This window comes from Diadema antillarum, unplaced genomic scaffold, assembly GCF_040938485.1.
Source record: "Diadema antillarum isolate AM-2024a unplaced genomic scaffold, OU_Dant_1.0 seq00000810_RagTag, whole genome shotgun sequence".
NCBI classification, from domain to species: Eukaryota; Metazoa; Echinodermata; class Echinoidea; order Diadematoida; family Diadematidae; genus Diadema; species Diadema antillarum.
The window spans coordinates 1,922,929-1,945,579 of record NW_027271690.1 but is presented as its reverse complement, the minus strand read 5'-3'; the positions used below and the strand labels follow the sequence as shown (position 1 = coordinate 1,945,579).

Below are 22,651 nucleotides of genomic sequence, written 5' to 3'. Positions count from 1 at the left end.
CCCCTTGATTACTGTGTTAGTGGAAAAAAGGTGAAACTGTGATATGAGGTGACTTAGATGAAAACATTAAACACAGACTGATTTTGTCACCACAAATGAGCCATTCACTCTCTAGCTGTATTTTCAAGGGTGAATATGTAGCAAATTTCCATGGCAATGTGGGCACGGGGACATTCACTTCAACAGTTATTCATTCTTGGATGAATTTGTTGGAACTCTGCAGTATAGTTCATGTCCATAGGTTTTGACATGTCCCATGTATGGCATATGATATGACAAGGTACTGTACAACCAGACATTTTCGCATGCATTTTAGTTTTGCAAATATCACAAAAGCCAAGTTTCACGAAATTAAAATACATGCAAAAGTTCTTGTGTACACCATAATGCATGGGATGCCAGTGGCAATTTGCGTAAAAGGCCATAGGCTCCAATTCGTGAAAATTTCACGCCGTGAATATTTCTTGCTTTACAGTGTTGTAGAGTATGAGTGAAGAAGGATATCAGATATATGTGTGTACTATTCAATATACACATGTCATGATGTATGATCCAACTACAAATTTTTATCAGAAAGTGAGAGATATGACATTATGACATTAAAATGTGATTTATGAGCATTTATGCAAGTTGTCTCCTCTAGTGTATGTGTGTTGTGTTGTGATGTAATAAGAATGTTCACCAATGACAGATTGTAGGTGTCACAGTTGTGGTAGTATAGATAGATATGGCAGAAATAGTACGGTATATATTAGACACCAGTACATGTAGCAGTTTTTCTACAGTCGGCTCTGCATATGTTGGAGCTGGCTTTGTCATATTTTTGCTGGAGTCAAAGTAAATGTTGAACCAACTTAAAAGCTGGTACGACATAGTAAAAGTGGAACATTGCCCAAGTCAAACTTATACTTGAGCTCTGATAGATAAGAGTGATTCACAGTTAGCTGTTAACGCAATCCTGCTGAAGATACAAAAATATATCATCAGCCTAAGTTGAAGTAAATTCTCTAAAAAATATGAAAAAAAAAAGATGTATGAAGAACACAATTTGATTTTTACCTGTACAGAGAGCTTATTAATCCAAGGTGCAGTAGATTCCATGTATGCAGAGTCGACTGTATATGCATAATGACGTCGCAGTTAAAGTGAAGAGTGATATAAGTGGTAATGAACATGTTTCGCCCAATCACTGAATATTTTTTTCCAGATATTATTATCTCTCCCTCTCTCTCTCTCTCATTCTCACTGGGATGCTGTCTTCAGCCTTTAGCAGGACAATTCTAACACAGGTTTATGTTTGAGTCTACATTGTTTTATTTAAACATAAAACATATCTACGAATATAAAATATTGTGGAATACGCGGTATGATATGATTCAAAAGGTCAGATTTCATACAAGTGTGTAAATACCTATTCCTCTTTAAACATCTGCATCAGAAAATGCACATAAAACTTTTTGTAAACTACCCCTAAATGCAATAGCCACAGTCCAACTACAAAATACAGTGAAAATGACATCAATCATAAAGTAAATACCAGTATTTCCAGCTGTGCTGATGCACAGAGTATCACGATATTCACTCTATGTGAATCCATTTCCATGCATTCGTCCTTCAGCGCAATTAGCTCTATGTTACACATCAATATTTTGTTTGTGGTCAAGAATAATTTCATATATAGATTGGAAATATACATTCAAGAATATTGCACACAAGAACCCACCCCTCCCCCTCCACACCAGAAAGAAGAAGAAGAAGAAGAAGAAGAAGAAGAAGAAGAAGAAGAAGAAGAAGAAGAAGAAGAAGAAGAAGAAGAAAAGAGAAAAAAAAGAAGAGGTTCCCCATTCTAGAGTAAAATGAGTTTCAGTTGTATCCATTTGCGTCAATTGTACAACCACCTGTGGCTACATCGGCGTTAAATGGTTTCTCGCTGAAAGACGGCAGTTTTGTTTTGTTTTTTGTTTTTTACATGAGAGTGTTCTTGCATCAGTTTATTCACATGAAGCGAGTAGCAGCAGCCAGAAGCAGTGAAAGCAGAACGGCTGGCAGGGGAGACGGGCGGCTCGCTGCACCGCTTCTTGACATCGCCGCCTCCTTTTCTGTGGTGTGGAAGGAAGTGATAGGAGAAAAAAAAGGGGATTTAGTGTGACTTCTTTATCAAAACGTGAGCAGCTTTAATTCATTAGAATTAGTCAGGTAATTAATCCTTCATTCAGTCATTTATCCATCCATAATCCATCATGATTCCGTCTTTATACAAGATATTACAAATTAGAAAATACTCTCTTTTTTTTCTAATCCACATTACACGAAAATGTGCTACGGATGATGTACAAAGTTACAAATGCCTTGTAGTGCTAAAACTAAAGGACTGGTGCACAATAATCATAATGCTGTTTTAGCTAAAGTGCTTAGATTTAAGAACATGAATACCTGGTACTCTTTGGCACTGTTAATATTTCTTTCTTCACTGGGCTTGATAGAAATGCATAAAATATAGAATTAGTCACTTAAATTACCTATGAACTTATAAAAGGAGAGGGAAAACTAAACAAGAACAGAACCACGATCACGAGGTCTCTGGTTAAATTGCCCTCGTGGCTGTGGCGGTTGTGCCCCCGGGCAACGTACTTTCTCCTTATTGCCGAGTCCCATGGTTGCCTATTCATTGCCTCTTTAGCAGCTTATAAACTGTGATATAATTCAAATTTAGTCAAATATATCATTCAAAATACTTACTGAGTCTTGCAATCATGAGTTTCCTTGGCTCGTTGGTCACTCTGTACATTGTCACCGTACCACTCTTCTTCCCACCAACCATCAGGTAGGCATTCTTGTCGATCGTCTTAGCCGGTGGGATGAATCTAGGACAGAAGCAAATAGGAGATAATTTACCGGTTTAAGCATACTTTATTTTTCCAACGAGGACTTGTATATACAATATATATAAAATCATGATAACTGGTATCCAGCAACGAAATGTTTCATTACGTGGAATCCACTTTGCATGAATAAGTGCTATATCGGGCAATTCTTGGGTAAGCTCTTATAGTAAGCTGGAACAACATTTGTTATTCAAAATTGTAGACTTTTGAATGGATTATCCGATTTTTGTCAAACTTCACTGATGTGTTCCACTAATATTGCCGCTTTCACTCAATCCATCATTGTAATATTTAGGTTTTATTCCCCTTCAAGAGAAGCACGATACTAGTACTGGATTGCCTTGATGACAACTCACTGCAGCGTGGCGGGATCCACGTCGCCAATCGTCTTGGCGTCCATCAGAATGCTGAACTCTGGCGTCGTGGGCGCATTGCGGTACACGGACTCGAAAGCGGGAGTGACGTTGTTGGCTCCGACGCTGAAGATGGCGATGACGCTGGGCCCATCGACACCGACGAAGACCAAATCGGTGCCGGCCACCTGACCGATGGCAAGGCTCTTGCATTCTGCACCCTGTGCAACATTGTGGAAAAAGGTTGTAACCAGTTATTGAGTATATTCTCTCACCCAATATGCTGAACTGTCGGTAAATTGCGTATTTATAGCGGCCACTGATGCCATTTTAGGGTTAAACAGAAAACATCCACACATAATCATCATCAATAACTTCAACAACGACAATTGCGTAATTTCCTAAGCACCTGTTGTTGGATTTTTTTTTTGTACAAGAAATATGTATAACTGTCGATAGTTATTGCTAATATTCATCAGACATGCTACGTGAATCTTACACAAATACATTCATACATGTGCTGCTTCTCTTTGGCTGTTATAGACAGGTTTGATTGTATAATTATGTATATATGTATATTTGTTTGTGTGCGTGTCTGTAGGGCCTACTAATGTCTGTTTACTAATTGCTAGAAGCATTATGCATTTTGTCGGCATATAATTTGAGTATACATTCCGTACTTTCGTGTTCCAAATAGCATGAGTACATAATAGTGATATGCTATTCGACCTGCTTTCTTCGGTCTCTTATTTTTCGCGACCTGTCAGCCAGCTTTGCCGTTGTAAAGCAACTTTTCTTCTTCTTCTTCTTCTTCTTCTTATTATTATTATTATTATTATTATTATTATTATTATTATTATCATTATTGTTATTATCACTATCATTATTATTCTTATTATTATCATCATTATTCTTATTATTATCATCATTATTGTTATTATTATTATTATTATTATTATTATTATTATCATTATTATTATTATCATTATTATTATTATCATTATATTATTATCATCATTATCATTATCATTATTATTATGATTGTTATCATTCGTCTAAATATAGAAGAGATGCATTGAACAGAAATCTATGAGAGGGAAAAGAAGCCGATTCGTACCAGTGACATGGAGGCCTTATCAGCCTGTGAGGCAGGCCCGTGGGACTGGGCGTCGGCAGTCTTGCTCTTGCTGTTGAACACGTCCGGGAAGGTCTCCTGTACGGCGGTGGCGATTATGTCGCCACTATCCCAGACAAATTCCAGATCGCTTGTTGTGCCGTTGAACTGAAGTCAAAAGATAATGTTTCGGGAAAATCGGGTTATCACGGATATGTCATGCCACGAGCTAATGATAATACATATGTAGCCTACGTATATCTGCTGGGCTGTCGATCGTGCATTTAAACAGAGTGGTTAATTCGTTAACTTTTGAAAATATCGCATCGTAATAATCGGAGCAGTCAGGCGGACGAAACTCACACTTTGATGGTCTTGGTCACTAAGCAAAACTATTCCAAGATAAATGTTGCTTGGAGATTCCCTCGTGAGCAATTATTATGTAGTAAGTGGTGGTTACAGGATCTCGGTGTCCATTTCACTGTCGATCAGTGCGTGATCTATGCTACTGATCTTTAATATTGAATTGTGAATATACGCTACAGTGTAACCCTGATTATTATCTCCCATACATTATCTGCGTTCATAGGAATGTTTTATACCTCGCTCCGACGCTCCCTTGAATGGGAATCAACAGCTACAGTCAAATGCCGATTTTCGTGCACCATTTCATAGGTAGATATATATCTTTTTTGTTGTGCCTCGTATCATACGCTATATACTCTTGAGAAATTTCATAATTATACCTCATAAGTTGCTTCAGACCTGTTATTCATTTCGTGCCATGATACTAACAACAGAACATGGTTTAATCACATAGATCTACATATTTTGAATGTTATACATATATTATCATTATAGTACTTGATATATATCATACATAATCATACGCTAAAAGATATATCATAATATATAATGTAATTGTAACATAATATGTATTTGACAAGATAAGCCAATAATTGAAAAATGATGGCGTTAGATTGGAATATGTATATCTTGTTACCTTGAAGAGGGAGATTCCTCTGGAACCAAAGAAGTGAAGACGGTTGATAGGTGACTGTGGGTTTGAGGGGTCTGACCTGCCGTCCACTTTGCTCACCATCAACTTGCCTAAGAGAAAAGAGAAATGATCACGAGCTGATGAATATTCCTCTGCGAAAATCGGTTGTTTCATATCTATTCTTTATCATAGTCTTTAATTTTATCCCAAGCAAAGAGCATGGCATGAATACAGAACTAATGGACAATAAGACACAATGTACTACAGCACCACCCTATCAAACATGAGAGCTGCTGTGTTGTCGAAAGTCTTGTTGCAAAGGACATTATCATAGGGTTCTTCCTTCAGAGTTTTTTTAAAGCAAAAACATACTTCTCTTTTTGAAGATTTGAGCTTCCGTTTACGGGAGACTTTTGAACAATGACATCGCTATACTTTATTCCATTTTCAAGAACAAATTGCTCATTTCATCTTGACTAAAGTAATTAGTTTAAAAGTGATTATGTACAACCTGAAAACTCCGTTTCTATATCTTACATCCGATTGTAATGAAACTTCTACCATTTTCTGTCTTTTTGCTTAGATACGTGATAGAAACGTAAAGCGGTTTGTGTTTCTACAGAATGCGGCAAACAATCACTCATTATGGTTTGCGGACTGCAAGGGAAACTTACCAAGTTTTGCTGGATCCTGGAGGTCAGCTTGGAGGGCGGCTGGCGCTGTGGTAGCAATGAAACAAATCATGAAATGATTTCATGATTATTAGTTCAGAAGAACGGACATATAAACTAGTAAGCATATAAATGCATTTGTTTTGCTTAAGTGTTTTTTTCCGTCATTGTCGTTGTTACCATTATAAGGAGTATCCCTTCCCCATATATTTCTTGGCATTTTTTTTTTTTTGGGGGGGGGGCAGAACAGTCGTGTACAACTTCCCTATTGTGATAATGATATCATTTTTATTCATGAGGCTTTACTATTAATGGAATTTTACATTTTAGTAACTCTGATATTACGGAGCCATGGGACTCAGGAATATAACTCTGCTCAGAGGCGTGAAAAATTACACAATATATTTGTGGTAGCCTTGCTTGTTATGAGAATGTGAAGTTAATCACCGTTTTCGAGATTTGCTCCGCGGATAGCATCGGACCAGGTGCGTCCCTCGAACGAGTATCGAGTCATGGCTCCTTGGTCGGCTGTCAGTAGGTACGTGTCCAGCGTGTTCCAGCCGGTCTTGCGCTCAAACGGCTCGATGGCGGCGGCCTGCCGAAGGCTGGAGATGTCGTAGCGGCCGAATGACGGTCCAGCTGAAACGAATCGAGAAAAAAAAATGTTGAGCTCGAGTATTTTCGTTCCACATTGATCTCTTTTCATGTACGCTGACTCATTAGAAATGATAGTACAAGTGTACTCCCGTTATAACGAACACGGTTATAACGATATTCCGGTTACAACGAAGTAAAAATTCAGGCCGCATTATTATCCGCTCTCTGTTTTTTATTGTTTATTTGTTCGGTTACAACGAATTTTCCATATAGCGAAAGAAAACTGCTGTTTCCGAGGACTTCGTTATAACGAGAGTCCACTGTATTAGTAACAAGTATTGACAAGCCTCGATAAACGCCGACTATAGCTCATCACGCACGGTCATGTGAAAATGGTAAAGCTAATAGATGATAAGGGCGCAAAGAGGTATGAAGTTGACTTAAACTACAGACGCTTGTGGTACGATAAATGTTCAATAGTTTCAATCGGCTATGTTCAATGTAAGCAATCGACAGAGTGACCTAAAGACTTACGTTGTGGAGCGTTGGTGGCGTCCAGATTGAGCTGAAACCATTCCTTAGTACGGAGAGAGTTGAATGCAGACACGGTCTCATTGCCATACTCCAGGTTGATCTGGACTATAGCGTTATTTTCCTGAACAAGAAAGATAAGAAAGGGGGAAATTCAAGAATTTGCTGTAACTACGCGGGAGTCTTAGTTTTCTCTCTGAATCTTACTGCATCATCTGCATCAACACTTGATTAAGATATTCATAAGCATCCGAACTGAATTTCCAACAAAATGAACGTTAAAGTCTTGCGATAGAAATGGTTGTTACGATATATTTTAACTGAATATTATGATACCTGTTATCATTATCAATAAAAATGCAATGGTGATGTCACTATCACATAATTATTACCATGGCAAGAATTTCGAATTCGCATCTTACCCTCAAGCTGACGTAGGCGCTGTTGTACGTGGGTCTCCTGTCACATAGTAGGGCTCCACTCCCTGGGAGAAAGTTGGTGTGCTGCTATCAAGTGAACCGTCATAGGGTGTTCGGACGAAGGACAGGTACGGGGCGAACTTTCTGCAAATTATGAACATACGAAGACCAATCGTTGGCTTTAGTAAGATGGCGTCATATTCTCTAAACGTAGAATTGGAAATTTATCTTTCTATAGTTAGTAACGTTAATGTTAACATAATTAGAAAACAATGTAAACCATTCTGGTTTAATCTGAGCATGTTCAGCCTGTGACAGTCCCCTTTGTATCTTAGTGTGATCAAAGTACGAAAGAATATTTGATTTCAAAACAAATGCGCCACTAGGGATACTTTGTCGTGTAACACAAAGTTGTGTTGAAACGAACACTGCGTAATAAAAACAGTGGATTTGGTCAAGTTTTGATCATCATTCAGTATAATCGAACCGAGGAGTTACGCGGAACTAAGAGATAAGAGCCATTTGAGAACATCGGCGAGGAATGAAACGTAGTGTTGCGGTCATGAAAATAAGCGTAACGTAAATAAGTGTTTTCATCGTGACGTCAGAGTTCTGTTCCCCATTGCCCGATAGACTAACTCTACCGCCGATTCCTCTAACACACATACACACGCACACTCACGCACACTCACACCTTTCTTTCTCTCTTTCGTGTGGAAATGATTTTCGCCGACGTCTTTCGTGGAAACTCACGCAAAAACGATTTATCCCTTACAAGGGTAATACATCACCTGCTTCAGTCACGTTACCCACATTTTTTTTTTCCGACACCATCACACGACATTATTGATGATTCGTCGAGATTAAAATTACTATAAATCTGTCATTGAACGTAGATACGAACTTCCACCCATCTTTTTTTCCCTTCCTGTCACTTCATTTATTCCAAAGGAGTCTTTCTGTGGAATGAATTTTACTCGGGCTGTTGGACACCTTCTCACTCCTTTGGTTCTTACAATATGGTGTTTCAAAAAAAACCCTAAAATTTAGACCATTTGAAAAAAAAAAATCGTTGTAATTGTTAAACAATATCAGGCTCTGACTTACGGATCATTGAATCGTGTGAAGTCAATGGTGCTGATCGTCATTCTGAATGGAGCGGCCGTACCACAGTTTTGGGGTACACCGGGACCCGCTGGTGGGCCATTTGGCGGTAACTGCTGGTTGCCGGAGTTGGGGTACAAACGAACAATGGAGACTGTTCCTTCAGGGTTGGTGAAAGTTCCGGCAGAGGCGTCACCTGCAGCTGTACCCTTGTTGGCGACGACGATGGTCGAGCAGTCATGGAAGAAGCGGAGGTGGACCGGATCACTTCCGACTGCAAAGGACGTAGTTTTATCAAGAAGTTGAACGAACAGAATGTAACACAATTAACACAACAAATAGGAAAGCACAACTTGCTCGTAATCTGTGGTATCTTTTCTTATTATAGTATATAACGTCTGATGACAGCGATGCGTTCCAAGTTGTATGTGTCAGAGATTCATTATTGGTGATCATCGTCATCATTAGCATACATTCGACTGGCATTTTTCCTGTAATCACTTCCACTGTCATCAAGATTTATTTCAACATTAATTATCAATATCTATTTCATATTAACATCCTCACCATAAAGATGTCATATCTCTACAGACATGCGCTATCCATTCACCTCCTGCTATCAGCATGATACGAAGTGACGGATATCCTGTATAGGCTTTCCTTCATTTATTGAAGTGAAAATACATAGTTTCCTTTGTTTTTATTTCCCCTCCTCTTCTTAATCTTTATAATCTATTTTTCTTACCTTGTGCTGAGCACAGCATGTTCCATTTCTTGGAGACTCGCCTATAACTGTCGTATATCGTCAGGGTTCCCGGATCAGTGATTGACGCACCGCGGGTCAGCCAGGCCACAAAGTATCCGCAGTGGGCAATGTTCGTGACTGCCCCACCTGTAGACTTGACCTTAGCCACGATGTCTGGACGCCGGAAGCGCGCGAAGTCGACAACCTGGACATGCTTGTCACCTGGGGAGATGATAAATGGGAAATGTGAATCTACTTTCCAAATTATCGTACTTCTTATATGGGAATGAGCATGTCTATCTCACTGCATCGCCAGTCTTTTTATACAAACAACCCCGCTCTTCAACCAGGGAGGTGTCTCTTCCCACCTCCCTGCTTTAACCCATTCTGTGTGAGAGACTATGGACAGTGTGTATACACAACTCTCTGCAATTGGTGTTTTGTGTCAATCTTTTCTCAAAGAGAACAAAAGGTTAGTCACTTTGTGCACTGACAAATATGCAGTGTTATATTGTTTCATGATATATGATTTGCAATTTCATAGAGGCTACTTTTATCAGTGTAGAATAACATCTGAATGACTGAAAGGCAACAGCAACAAAAGCAATCTATCCCACTTAGAACCATTGGAAATCAGAAACACATGTACAAGTAGGCCTATCATTAATGTTATTGTGCATATCAATTGCAATTTTTACGACTATGATGAATGAGTTATGACAGCAAGTTAACTTAGCAACCCCTTTGCTATTTTACAAACGCAAGGGAACAACACACTATACAGAGGAAAGGGGCCTTGCTTAAGAAGTACTAAGTTTTTCTTGTATTGCAAATAATGATAATACATAGAGCGTGATCAGAGGAGTGTTTCATCAATTTAGTCAGCGCTGACAAGTTGTCAGTCTCTGACAATTTCAGTAAAATCCTTGGCTTTGATTGGCAGAGAAGCTTTGGTCACTGACTGCTACTATGGTAATTGTCAGAGACTGACAACTTGTCAGCGCTGACAACTTTGATGAACAGTGCCCTGGTGTCTTCGCTGACCTCCCATTGCCTGCCTCATCTGCTATCCTTTTTTTTTCTCTTTTTTTTTTCCATTCGGCACAGATATTTTAAACTGACTGTCAGTGATTGAAAATTATTTTGTGCTCTTGAACTCTCTTGTCGAATGAACTTCCTGAAGACGTCGGATTTTGAAAACTTTTGTATTGTACGGTATTGTATTGTATTGTATTGTATTGTATTGTATTGTATTGTATTGTATTGTATTGTTTTGTTGCTTTTTTGGGGGGGGGGGGGATATTTAGTCACGTTACTGCCAAGTTAATGGAGCATTAACCAACAGCTTAAGAAAACCTGGGCAAGTTTCAGCTTGGTGCATGTCACGCTAAGTTCACAGTGTTTCCAAAACGTTAAATGTAACTCACTGAACACGAAAATGATACATAAACAACTCTCAGATCTCTCTTCATTCCTCAACTTCGTGAACGAGTTGAGATATGATGTCAGGTTCAATACAGTGTTTTACTACTCCTACAGCAATGTAATAGCCTTTGGAAGATTCATAGCTAGCTGACGGCTGACATGGGTTCAGAGATGGGTCATGTCTACTAGCTGCCTGGCAGCACTATATGGCTTTAAGACATTACATGTACCATGATTACTGGCATTAATCCTTCTCTATGGAGATCTTACTAGTCTCTAAGCATAACAACACCAACTGGGTATATCATTCACGGCTACTTTTATTTTGCCCACAGTATACAGTACACTCCGTGAAGTCAGCAGGGCGTTTCTTGCTGATTCGGGGGCACATCCTCTTACGTCATTGCCTTGCAGGGCGGCTTTTGATAACAGGAATCCGGTGATGAGTCTCATTAATCGATGTCGGCAGGCCGAGGTTTATTTTCAGGTCTTCATGAGATGTTTCCTCACTCCGTTTCCCAACTTAATAACTATTCGTGACTAGTTTCAAATGACTGGATAGATAATTTGATACCGAATTCCTCTTGACCGCGTGCAGTGTATAGATTTGACCTTTAAGAAAGGGGGGGGGGGGTTGTGCGATGTAATTTTCAAGGCTGCTTTCTTTCTTTGACTGGCTTCAGTAAAGTTCAATGCTGAAGTCTTATGGAAATGAAGACGAGATGAGCACTTTTAGCAACTTTTTTCCTTCTCTTTTGGATGAAATTCACAAAGAATAATCGGATAGGTAAATTTTGGCTTAAGATATATTAAATGTGGAGTGACCCCATTTCTCATGAACAGTTCAAATAAGTCGCCCCTAATACAGCTAGAATAAGGGTATCTTATGATAATGTGCTACGCTGCATTCTATTTGTAATTATTTTGCAATACTGACGGCATTCTCTTCACACAAAAGCGCTATTTTTGTATTTGTACATTTATCCCACTGATATTTTGTTCAATTTAAAAGCTCTTGAATTCAGTGTTTCATGATTTAAGATGGTGCAGTTATTACAACGGGAGTGGCGGATCCAGAGGGGGGCGCAAGACGTGCACGCCCCCCCCCTTTATTTATCGTTAAAAACAAGAGAAATAATAAGAAATAAAAAGACAAAAATGAAGTGAAACCCGGAAGTGGCACCAGAAATATTAGTTGCGCCCCCCTTTACAGAATTCTTGGATCCGCCCCTGCAAGAGGATTCACACAAAGTTGACATGCATGAAATACAGACGGGGCGAGAGAGGTCGAGCTCCGAATCACCAAAACATGATGAGTAACAATCAACATTGGTTTGGAGAGAAAACGACAAAGCGTTTAGACAATTATAATTAAAGTAACTTATTGTGGATGACAAACGTGAAATGACATATTAAGTTTGTCCTGAATATTTAGCGTAAATAAAAGCCAACCGAACCTAAAGTGACAAAACAGTAGAAGTTTTATTGTTAAAATCGCGCAAAGAAAAGAAACATAAGAAAGTTTTTTTTTCCTCTTGAAACACTAACTTTGGTCACAATCAAAATAAGAATATAGGCCTACCAGGTTTGGGTGTCGTCGTCTTATATTAGAAGTCTTAAGCTGAATTTCACATAAACCTGGACAACTTTTTTTTTGGATAAAAGGAGACTAAATCAGCAAGTGTGTGACGATATGTTATCCTTGTACGCAACGTAACTTGACTTGATTAAACCATGTGAAACTTTAAAACATCGTCGTCTTATATACATTTCTTATCTTATGTGAGAGTTTAAAGAAACTCTAACATTGCATCGTATACTTTTCTTTTACAAAATGTGAGCATAATTATGTATTCATAATATGCATAATTGCAGATATGAATATTCTATTTAGTAACAGATTTATTATTCATTTATTCATTTATTTGTTTATTTATTTATTTGCTTATCTATTCATCTTTTTTAACTGCACACAGTAACAGATGTCTTCTCCAAGCTCCTCATTCAAAAGTGATATCTAATCTAATACTGGAAGATAGTACCAGCCTCACGTATTAGCGAAAGGGATCTAGATGCCAAATCATCGGACAACCACCAGCACGATCTCTTCTATTTCTTGAAGGCATTATTTGTTAGAATGCGACAACAATCACTAAAATTCGGCGTATTCAAAGTTATTGCGAATGACTATGACGTCGTTTGACTTGTTCATGATGGGAATAATACCATTATATTATAGGAGTGCAAAACGCGACCATTATTAAAGGCATAATCCACGTTTCCTGGAGAGGAAAATGCATGTTATCACCAAACAAACCCCGACGGATATTGATCTTAATCACCTGTAACAAAGTTTTGCTCTTTCTCTCAAGCCCAGAACGGAGAGGGATCAGAAAGCTCCCTGTGTGGAGGGAGATGTTTTGATATTGCCATAGAATCTTGATTAGTGAGCACTTCCTTGCGGCGCATCCAATAAAGAACACAAAGTTTTGTGTTTGACATTTCGTGTTCAAAATAAATTCTCTCTTTTTGTTGAGAACTATCTAAATTAATAAACAAAACGTTTATATCCGGGTTCCTTTCATCTGTGATATTCTGTAAGCCTACAATGGGCAAAGTCTGCATATCATTATAGAATGTCGTTTCCTGTTGGACAGGACGTAAAAAGCGACGGGTACATGACGATTTAGCATTCAAATGTTCACGCGCAGGCAATGCCTTCACACACGAGTCATGAACTTGTGGTTAATTTCATTGATGTACCTAATTTCCAAAAATAGTTTCAATACTTGCCACGACTAAAAAAAAGAGGTCTAAATCAGGTGAATGGGTGGCCTTGTAGGGAGAAATAACCCTATTTTCAGAAACACAGACTGAATTAGGACTGTTTGATTACTCATTTTGGCGACATCTTATTAGCTTGTCGATTGACTGCTGTCACAAAAATAGGACATGAAATTTGAAGCTTGAATTGACTGACATACAAAGATTTACTTGCGGTGAGTTGATAAATGAGGATATCGTGGAAGTGTTTTCATTTGATCAAACACCATGATATTGACTATCTTTGAACCAAATTTTGACACGATGTATATGCCTACAAGGCTTGGTGAAATTTGACACATTATCATCTTTGAAAAAGGCGACATTAACAGTTTACTGAGGAGCAGTTCTATAGTGTTAGGATTTAAGGATAAAATCTAAAGCACGTTGTTCTATATACTAGTGTATTTTTATTCTGGATTGACCTTTACATGAGCTGGGGAAGGGGAGGAGGAAGGGAAGAGCAGGAGAGGGGTAGACAGCGGTCTAGGACGAGAGAGCCGAGTACGGGAAATGACACATCGCAGCGTGTAGCAGACTAAGGATGTCGAAACGACGCACAGGGACTATAGACACAAAGAACTCGAAACTTTGAGATGGGTTACGCCAACAGAGACAGAAATCAAAACCGAGAAGAAGAAGAAGAAGAAGAAGAAGAAGAAATATTAGTAGAAGAAGAGACAGACAGAAGAAAGTGTGAGAGAGAGAGAGAGAGAGAGAGAGAAAGAAAGAGAGAGAAAGACAGAAAGAGGGAGAAAGAGAATAGTCATATCGTATCTCTCTGATGAAACACTCATGTGGTGACAAGGGGTAACATTGCACTCCTGAAAGAAGAGTTTTCAAGAAGAAAGAAATGCGAAAACTTAATGGCATTACTAATGAGTTCAACAAAAATGAATATTATATAACTACAGAAAGAGAATGTTTATACAAAAGGGATGTATATCTTTATTAGCATGATAATTATGTTTGGTACATCTATATTTTTTTGTTGAAAATGAAAAGAAAAACAGCAACATGGAAGAAAAGGTGCGATGATTAGTCTACAAGGGTGAGGTTACCAAAGAGAATAGCACAAATAAGATCTAATTTTATATGACTATCAGAAGAAGAATCAGCATGGACATGAAACCAGAAAAAAAAATGTTAAGAATAAAGTAAAATGTTCGAATATATAATCAATAAAAATACTCGAGTCGTAGAATGGTTAAACGTGTTCTTTTTTTTTTTTTTTGATCTGCGCTGTATAGAGTTGAATTCAACTATCGATACGCTAATAGTAGTTTTTTTTCAAAGATATTTTTGCAGGTAAGGAGGTATAAGAACTGCATGTAAGTTTATTCCAGTCACGTTGTCATGAATATTCTAGTTTGATGTCGGATGCTACACAAGAAGATAGACTGAAACCCGAATCCAATGCTGCATAATTATGTAAACACATAAGTGTTTGTATAATACCTATACTTGGATTGCACCTAGACCTTTTTTAACTATCATGTTTCCAATATACCTTATATACTTTTGTGCTTTTTTTCTTAAATGATGAAACAAAACAAAACAAATCTGCTGATTGAGAAATGTTAAGAAATTGATAACGTTAATACACTATTTAGGAACAATCGTTATTGATACTGAGATGTTTGAAATAAGAACAATCAGAGTCAGTTTCGTTGAAATGTTTCCATACCATTGATTAATGTGCTGTGGTCTATTGTGTTTAGATCACAGACGATAAAAGCCAATAGAACACGTGTACTGCGTCCCCCACCCCTCCACTCCCCCCCCCCCCCCAGCATGATACACCTCACTGTCACGGGTACATGTTACACGTGAATGAAACCGCGAACATCTCACCACGTTAAAAGTCAGTTTCATGAAAAGTTTCCATAAAATCATTTAAATTTCCTAAAGCTAACAAACCCAATTTTAGATGCGAGCATGCAGTGGCGTTTATAAAACAGCTTAACAGCTGGAAATAACATTTATCTAGTCTACTTCAGAAATGTAATGCCTATATCTCGAAAATATTTATTAGATTATCGATATAGATTTATAGGAGATTAAAACACTATACAAGAGGCCTTTTTCATCCTCCGTCATTCCACAGTTATTAATACATTCACCGTTACTCATCAAAGAATTCAGGCCACAAAAAGCACTGTATCATATATTCAACTGATAAAATCTTAATGAATTGGGGTTGTTTGCAGCCAATGTGCTACCTTTAATTGTGCCCTCGTAGAGAGACGAAAGCACAGCCTTCCCCACGCCCGGATAGACTTAATTTAGCCAGGCAGCTGCTAACAATTTCCCATTCCAAAATTAGCCCCCCGAATTGGCACGCGGACCAACTTCAACAGAAAAAGAAAAATGTTATATGCTAGCCCGGTCAAATTTTTCATCTGGCAAGAGTAGATGTAAAACCATCCAAAAATTAGCAGCAATAATTGGGCTATTACTAATCAATAAACTCTATTAACACGAGATGAATGTCTTGGCATCGTCGCATATCGCACTGTATTTATTATCATCAATTCTTCAAATATTCAGTACTGATAATATACACGTTTTTTCCTCCTTATTCTCATATTTTCAATCTGTACATTTCCATTGCTATTGTTAGTAACCATTCCACTTCTGGACGGTTCCAGAAGTTCCAGCTTCATCCTGAGCTGCATGTATGTATATCTTGTTTAAATGTATATGTAGGTTCAAATCCCAGTCCTGATACTTGCGATGCACTTAGCACCATATTGCATTTCTTTTCTGGCAACCAATCCTCTTTCTCCTTTCTTTACTTTCGATGCCAGCTTCCTCGACGAGAAATACCATGGAAATTGGTAACCAGAGGCACCACAGTTTGATCAATATACCTTCTTGGTTTGAACACTTGAGAGTGACTTACCTGCAACGTATGCGTAGGAGGTAACTGGGTCGTAGACCACGCTGTTCACTGCACCTCCATCATAGACGTGAGTTGGTTCTGCTGCGTTGATATAGTCCGCAGGAACGTACTGGGTGGAGAGTTTCTGGAGAGTCCAAACGGCAAAGGCGCCGTGGATTGACAACAAGAAAACGGGTAAGATTCGCAAAAGTCCCATGGTTGGGGTGTACAAAGGGGCAAGAGTCCTTCAAGGAGAGATGGATGTACCTCACAAGCGGACTCCTTTGTAAGATGATGAAGTTGAAGAAGAGGCTCGCTAGAGAACGTGGATCAACCAAGGACGTCCACAAATGAAGAGGGTGTTTCAAGAGGGATCGATGAAGGCGGAGCGAAACTTCCCAAAAGACTCACGCGCATGCGCGGATGCTAGAATTAGTAAGAGTGCTCTGACGTATAGATCTCGTGGTATACCTTACAAAGCTCACGCCAAGATGACTAAAGGCAGTACAGAACACAGCCAGCCAACCAATTCTGACTGCTTTGACATCAAGCAAGTTAAATTGTGAAATAGGGCTTAATAATTCTGCTCTCTCCCTTGCCTTGAGCGGATGTGTGAAATAGAGTTAATTACCACAACACTGGTCAGTAAGGGGAATCGCTCATAATCACCCTCTGTGACGTAAAATGTGTTTCCTTATCTAAACACTAATAACACTCTCTCTAAGTTTTCTTTCCTTAAAAGTAGAATTCTTATTTTCAGGAGTAGCAATATGATATTTGCTGGGTTAAAATACCAACGACATTATTATCTTATCAATGATGCTTTAAGACCCTTAAGTTCTTTTTTTGTCGTGCAAATTTTTCTCCCAGGACATTAAACCATGGTAAATGCAAGAAGTCGGTAAGAAAAATAAAAGATTTTTGTTCGGTTTATCTATTTTTCAGAATCTCTTTCTTCAGAATGAAAGAAAAGAGGGGTAACAACAGCAGAGGCAGAATTAATTCATCTGTATGACATTTTATGTAAAGACGTTTAAAAAGTGTGTAGATCCTAAAACTGTCTACATTTCAGGACAAATTTCCTTTTTGCAGTTCCACTTTGCGCATGGGCAGAATAAAGTAAGAATAAAATGTTCTTGTTTAAAACTGACATGAACTGACATTAAGAACAACTGTGTTGATCACAATGTTAATTCAATTACATATTCACTGTTATCGTATATGTTTCTCCTCAAATAATAGATTGGAGTTTATGTTCAGTTTCATGTGTAGTTCATAGTGTGTCGTATATACTACATTAACAAAGGGTTCAAATTCCCCGAGAGTTAACGGAAGGGATACTGATGGTAAAAAATCCTATACTGATGAAACAATATTTGTGTTTTGTTTTCGTCAATTTATGATTTTATGTAATATGCCGTTCCCAAGTTATCCAAAGAATTGTGTACACCTTGTTACAGCACGATCCACGCTTTTGTTCGTTCCTTATACTTTGCTTTTGAATAATAAGGTCCATTAGAAAGAAAACAATGCGTATTCGTAAACCTTATTACAGTAAGACATGTAAGACGTGCAATCTAATGTAGGGAAGCTGCCTGCTCTTCGGACTGGATCGGGTTACTGCACAGACGCAATTCGTCATGTTCGTTCTGGCCAAAATGCGTATGGCGTCCAGATAATCGACTGTAATCTCAGTGAGTGCTAGTTGCGGTAAGCATGAGTGTGACACATGCAGTTTGTGGATGCACACTGACAGTGGTTGCCTGCCTTTGCCTCCTCCAATACGATAGAATACGTAGATACAATAATGCATCGCCAACTTATTACGACGCAAGATAAAAACAAACAAACAAACAAACTTATTACGATGCATGACTTGACAGTGATTCACAGAATTGACGAGATGTTGAATCAGGGCCTAGAGTTTGTGGTCTGTTCAGCACATAAGCATAGAGCACATCGAATACAAGTTTAATGTCAAACAGACTGACTGTTGATTTCCCAGGAACTATATGAAAATTTCAGCCCCAGCTACGATCAAAATCGCAGGCGTCGAAATCCTGGGAGGTTCCATAGCTATCCTGCGAAAAAGGAGACCTGCCAATATTTGATCGTATGATCCTTTAACACGTCACACTGTCTCATTAGAGATTTGAGAGGTATGATTACGACACTGACAGTAGCATGGTCCGTTTCCGCACAACAACATTAGGCGTGTGATGAATATGAATGTCGATAGCTTTCTACTATATGTATTGAGCTTGGCTCTGTTTGTTGTGATGTGAAACCAGTCTTGTGTAGTGTTATTAATTTTGTTATAGGTTGATTTTGCGTAATTGTTAAAACACTCTTAACAAGTATGAATCCAAATTATTATGATAAGTTCTTTTGTGTTGCTATCTATGACAGCGCCAAAATCTATCTTAATTAAAGGTTTCATTGAAGCTTAACTAAAGTAGGAACAAAAAGTGTATGCAAAGCAAATTCAAACTGTATGGTTGAAAGGAGTACTGTAAATGAACAACTCATTAATGACACTAATTATTGAGCAAGCTAAATCTGGTAGATCATGTTGATTGCTTTACTTTTTCTTTATTGATATGTTTACTCGTAAAGAAGAAGTTGTATATCGTTCATGCCTTACCATAAAAGTTTCGAGTGCTAATTTTTACGTACCGAACCGCAATTGGTTACGTATTCAATTTCATAAAGCTACAACATTGTTGATGACGACCATGCCCAAGACTTGTCCAACACAGCAACAAGCAAAACACGGAAACTTCATTCCGAAAACTTATTCATTTGATAATGGGCCTGATGATGGTGATTAAAAAGGATAGATTCTTGGCCCATGGTAAAATAATTTGTGAATTTGAATAGATTCGTAAGGTTTCTTAGTAATGATAGAGAGCGTTATTTTCGGCACTATGAATAGGTGACGATGCAGAGTCATCGAATACTAGTAAATGAGACAATAATGATGGGAACTCGTGTGATTATTACTGTCACCGCCCGTACATAACTTGCTTCCAAACACAGTAATTGAAGCAATACGCATTATGATTAAGCACAACACTGTCCACTGGTCATACACGCATATCTTTTATAGTGTATTGTGTTGCAAAAAGTCTGATACGCAGAAGAAATTCAGAACCTATTTTTCGCCTACGGGCTATGCTTGGGGATCATTGGCCGGATCAGGGGTAATCACACTTTTCCTCTTCGGTGTTAGGTTCTTTGTCCCCTTCCCATGTCGAGTTCACAGCGGATGTTGACACATGACATGTGTAAGCAAGCTCCCATTTACTTCTGGCATTGTAGTTAAGCCTGAACATTTTTTCTGTTAAGTTGGTGAAACAGAGAGACATGTTTTGTATGTGTATTATATATGGGTGTGTGTTTGTCTAATACTAGTATATAAGAGTCTACAATTCCACTTCTACAAATTAATTCGTTTTGACTAAAGTAAGATTGCGTAATGACATTCTTTGGACGACGAAGAGAAATGAAGACAATGGTAAGGATGAATGAGGGAAGGGGGCGAGAGGGAGATTTAGTCAAGCTACTGGTCGTGTATGATGATATTATGTGTAAGCTTGCTTGCTATTTGTAATCTCATCTAACCATGATAATTTGCCTTGAAGAGACCCGTCTGTAAAGTATGTTTTAACTACTGATTTCTCCAAATATTTTAAATTGAAATTGATAATCTTAACTCCTCATGTGTTGTTGTGTTTAACATTATATCAAAGCACACATTTAAATGAAACCATTCTAGATTAAAACACGCCTGATTTGCTATGTTTACTTTGCTATTTTTGCATGCTTCCAAACAAGGCTATTCATCCGAGTGAATGGTAACGACCGTTAAATAGAAACATGTCGAAAAGCGTCTGTTTTAATGGTTTACTGTTTACTGTAACTGTTCCCATCCAAAATGGAGTACACCAAGCGGTTAGATATTATCTTTTTCGACGGTTTAGCATTTCGATTGATTCTATTTCCTCCCCTATTTACTTCCCTTACTCTTTTTGAAAACACACACAAAACTTCTTTTTCAATGGCATTTTTTAATTCCATTCACATAATGTAAGAACAGTAATCTAAAATGCTATTTCTGTACAACATAACAAAATATGTGCATCATTTGGACACAATTAACAAAAATATCTTTCTGTCTTTTTCCCCCCACAGTTAAAGCATATAACAATCAAAGGTTGATAATGAAAACACCGAACATCTCATTTGTTTAAGTGATAACAACTGAAATGAAAATACACAGAAAACAATGAAATCATACTAAATGTAGTCCATTCCAGCCTCATCATCCCCTCTCCAGCTCTCCGCAGTTTTCCCCTCCTAACCCTGCATAGTGCCTCTTCGACTGTTCTATCCCCTTCCCCCTGTTCTTCCTCCCTTAGGTCTGTCAACTTCCCCTGAACACACACACACACACACACACACACACACACACACACACACACACACACACACACATACACGATACAGAGTAACACATACACATACATACGCACACAGCAGTAACACATACCCAGATGTACACATATCTTCTCCCATCTCAATCTCATGAAACAATTTTGACTTCTCTACACTAAAGGCAAACGTGACTAAGAGTCAGTTTCTTCTGTGGCATGAATAAGATGCACACAGGTCCAAAGTCATTAAGGTTGCCATTGGCAACCCGCTGTCTGGTCTGGGGCGAGGTTCCCTCGTGTTCTCGACTAATCTTGTCCCCCAGTCGACGCTAACCACATCGTCACATGGTCGATGGCCGAGTCGAAGGCTGCTGTTGTATCTTACTCAGCAATCGAGCCACAATGAGATAACGTGCTTCCCTTTTAGAAAGGTTCTTCTTCGTCATCATCTTGCCATAATCATATGCATAGAATGTAAACTTTACGGGATTCAGGCGTTGAACGCGAAGTACTCAACAACAAAAAAAGAAAGTAAACACTTTTTCAAGTTTATATTTTTCATAGACTTTTTGGCGAAATGTAAAGGTATTATATGCCATATGAAAGATAACTAAATTTGCTATCAACTTGGTAAGTCAATAAAAAGGGAAACTTTACCCATGAGTGAACACCTTTGTTTTTCTCCTCCAAGACACAAAAGTGAAAATTGCAAAAATGATCAAGTTGTCATTCTTGCGTAAATGCTCATCAATGTAACAATATGAACAAAAGACAAATTTAACACAATAAAGAATATGGATTCAGTTGCAAAAATATACCTATGATCTCTATATCTTTGAAGCCCAAAAGATCAATAAGGGCTAAAAATAATAGAGGAAAATGAAGAATATTCTGTCAAATCCAAATTCAAATGAAATGAGAGAAGAAGCAACATTGAAATGGTAGAATTTTGAATTGATTTCTCAAATTAGGAAAATTGTAAATTATATTTGGTTCCTGAATTTGTGTCATAAATTCTTGAATGACTAAAGTGAATTAATGAAATAAAGATATTCTGTTCATTTAAACATCTTTGTGCCCTTACTCCCTATGTCATTTGAAGTTTGAGTTGAGAGAAAATTCTTATCTTCTGCCCCTAAGTTTCCCACTTTGATTTTGTTTGAGGTTATAAAGAGATAAAGAGAACGCAAACTTATTTTTGCTATTTCATTCATGTCCCTTATTGTGTTAAACTGGTCTTTCGTTATCATTGTTATCTTAAAGGGCATTTCCAAATGAAAGACAATTTATGTCAATTTTTGCAATTTTTACTTTTGAGCCTTGGAGGACAAAAACAAATGTGTTCACTCATGCGCAAATGTTCCCTTTATATTGACCTAATAAGTTGATAGCCAATTAAATTACCTTTAATATGGTATATTTTACATTGATTTTCATCAAAATCCTCTATGAAAATTTTGAACTCGAAAAAGTGTTTACTTTATTTTTTTTTTTTTGCTGAGTGTATATTCGGTTTGATTACATTAAATCATACATATTAATTTTGACCATGATAACTGTAAAAGCTTGTCTCTATGAAGATAATTGATTTTAAGTTATCTAATCCCTTATTATGCTGGAGAGAAAATATAATTTCATATGAACTACATCAAGGATTATGAATC

General features: G+C 37.9%; 1 protein-coding gene across 1 annotated transcript; it reads right to left on the bottom strand.

Annotated features, from left to right (window-relative positions):
- Positions 1 to 1,995: 1,995 nt before the first annotated feature.
- Positions 1,996 to 16,768, bottom strand: LOC139739683 (mesenchyme-specific cell surface glycoprotein-like). Its single transcript, XM_071650293.1, has 12 exons — positions 16,573 to 16,768; positions 9,420 to 9,641; positions 8,678 to 8,948; positions 7,618 to 7,714; positions 7,155 to 7,275; positions 6,471 to 6,662; positions 6,027 to 6,071; positions 5,356 to 5,462; positions 4,356 to 4,520; positions 3,242 to 3,459; positions 2,740 to 2,864; positions 1,996 to 2,099 (listed from the first exon to the last, which is right to left on the bottom strand). Exons 1-12 carry the CDS (start codon positions 16,766 to 16,768, stop codon positions 1,996 to 1,998), a joined length of 1,863 nt encoding a protein of 620 aa, XP_071506394.1.
- Positions 16,769 to 22,651: the final 5,883 nt, after the last annotated feature.